Raw genomic sequence first — 1926 nt, 5'->3', positions numbered from 1 at the left:
TGCATTTTATTTTTATAAAAAAATAAAATGCATGCGTTTGCATGCATTTGGGGCTGCATGCACAAACAAAATATTGTTAAACAAACTTATTTATATTACTTTTTTAATAAATTAATTTTTATTTTATTTATATAAATTTATTTATAGATACAATTAAACAAATTAATTTTTCTTATAACTAAACAAGTATATTTATATTTATATAAATATATTTATATAAATATATTTATATAAATATATTTATAAAAATATATTTATATAAATATAAATATATCTGTTTCTTTTTTTCTTCATTAGAGGCAAACCAGAGAGGGGGCCCCCTAACAAGTAAAGGGGGGCCCCCCCGCAACCCTGGGGGCCCCCAGCAACCCTGGGGGCCCCCAGCAACCCGGGGGGCCCCCAGCAACCCCGGGGGCCCCCAGCAGCCCCAGTGGGGCCCCCAGTAGATAGAGGGGGCCCCCCAGGAAGCAGAGAGGGGAGCTCAGCAGAAAGAAGCAACGAGGGTTTAGGGTTTAGGGTTTAGAGACGATATAAAAAGAAATTAAAAAAAAAAAAAAAAACAGATAAAGGGTTTAGGGTTTAGGGGCCCCTCGCCCGAAGGAGACGCATACTTTAGGGGCTCACACGCACCCGGGTTGCTGCTGCAGTGTCTGCTGCTGCTGCTGTTGCTGCTATATCTGCTGCTGCTGCTGCTGCTGCTGCTGCTGCTGTAGTGCCTGGTGGAGCATCTGATTAAGAACTGCCTGTTGTTTGCGCTGCTGTTGCAGTATCTGCTGCTGTTGCTGCTGCAGTGTCTGCTGCTGCTGCTGCAGTATCTGCTGCTGCTGCTGCAGTATCTGCTGCTGCTGCTGCTGCTGCAGTATCTGCTGCTGCAGCTGCTGCAGTATCCGCTGCTGCAGCTGCTGCAGTATCTGCTGCTGCTGCTGCTGTTGCAGTATCTGCTGCTGCTGCTGCTGCAGTATCTGCTGCTGCTGCTGCTGCAGTATCTGCTGCTGCTGCTGCTGCTGTACCTGCTGCTGCTGCTGCTGCAGTATCTGCTGCTGCTGTTGCTGTTGCAGTATCTGCTGCTGCTGCTGCTGCAGTATCTGCTGCTGCTGCACCGTTGTGTATAGAGCTAGTCTGTTGCTTGTCTTCCTTCTTTTTCTGTCTCTTCATTTGCTGCTGCTTTTGCTGCTGCTGCTTCTGCTGCTTCTGCTGCTGCTGCTGCAGCTGCTGCTGCTGCTGTCTCTCCTTAAGTAGCGCCTCAATACGAGGAGCCGCTCGCTGCGGCCTGAAAAACAAAACAAAGCCCCAAACATGCAGCAGCAATGCATGCATGCATGCATGCATGCATGCATGCGTGCATGCAACACAAACCCTAAACCCTAAACCCTAAACCCTAAACCCTAGTATATATCTCCCCCCCCTAACGAGTGCACATGCAGATAGGGATAGTCTCTCCTCTTCTTCTCTGTCGATTCACACACAAGCAAATGCATGCATGCATGCATGCATGGTGCTGCAACGCATGCATGCACTGCATGCATGCATGCATTTGCTGCTCTCTATGCCAGCATGCATGCATGCGTTGCAGCAGCAGCACCAGCACCAGCAGCAGCAGCAGCAGCAAGCATGCATGCATGCATGCATGCAAGTATAATTTGGGGTGTATAGGGAGCTAGCTGACCTTCCCCATAGAGTTTTATGTCTTCCTTTTATACAGACAGCCCCAAGCGGCATTTGTTTTTGTTTATATATTTGCTTTGCATGCACGCATATTATTTTTACTTCTTTTTTTTCTTTTTGTTTAGAATAAAAAGCAGCACAATCTGCTGCTAGTGCTGCAGCAGCAGCAGATACAGATACACGCTGCTGCGCCCCCTCCTCCTGCACCTGCTCCTGCTGCTGCTGCTCCTGCTGCTGCTGCTGCTGCTGCTGCTGCTGCTG

General features: G+C 47.7%; 1 protein-coding gene across 1 annotated transcript; it reads right to left on the bottom strand.

The window, feature by feature from the left end:
* Nucleotides 1-732: 732 nt before the first annotated feature.
* On the bottom strand, nt 733-1719 carry EMH_0064050 (uncharacterized protein; the record flags this gene model as incomplete). Its single annotated transcript, XM_013498208.1, has 2 exons — nt 733-1270; nt 1667-1719. 2 exons carry the CDS (start codon nt 1717-1719, stop codon nt 733-735), a joined length of 591 nt encoding a protein of 196 aa, XP_013353662.1.
* Nucleotides 1720-1926: the final 207 nt, after the last annotated feature.

This window comes from Eimeria mitis, genomic scaffold (genome assembly GCF_000499745.2).
Source record: "Eimeria mitis Houghton genomic scaffold, Emh_scaff3261, whole genome shotgun sequence".
NCBI lineage: Eukaryota > Apicomplexa > Conoidasida > Eucoccidiorida > Eimeriidae > Eimeria > Eimeria mitis.
This window is presented reverse-complemented; position numbering and strand designations above follow the sequence as displayed.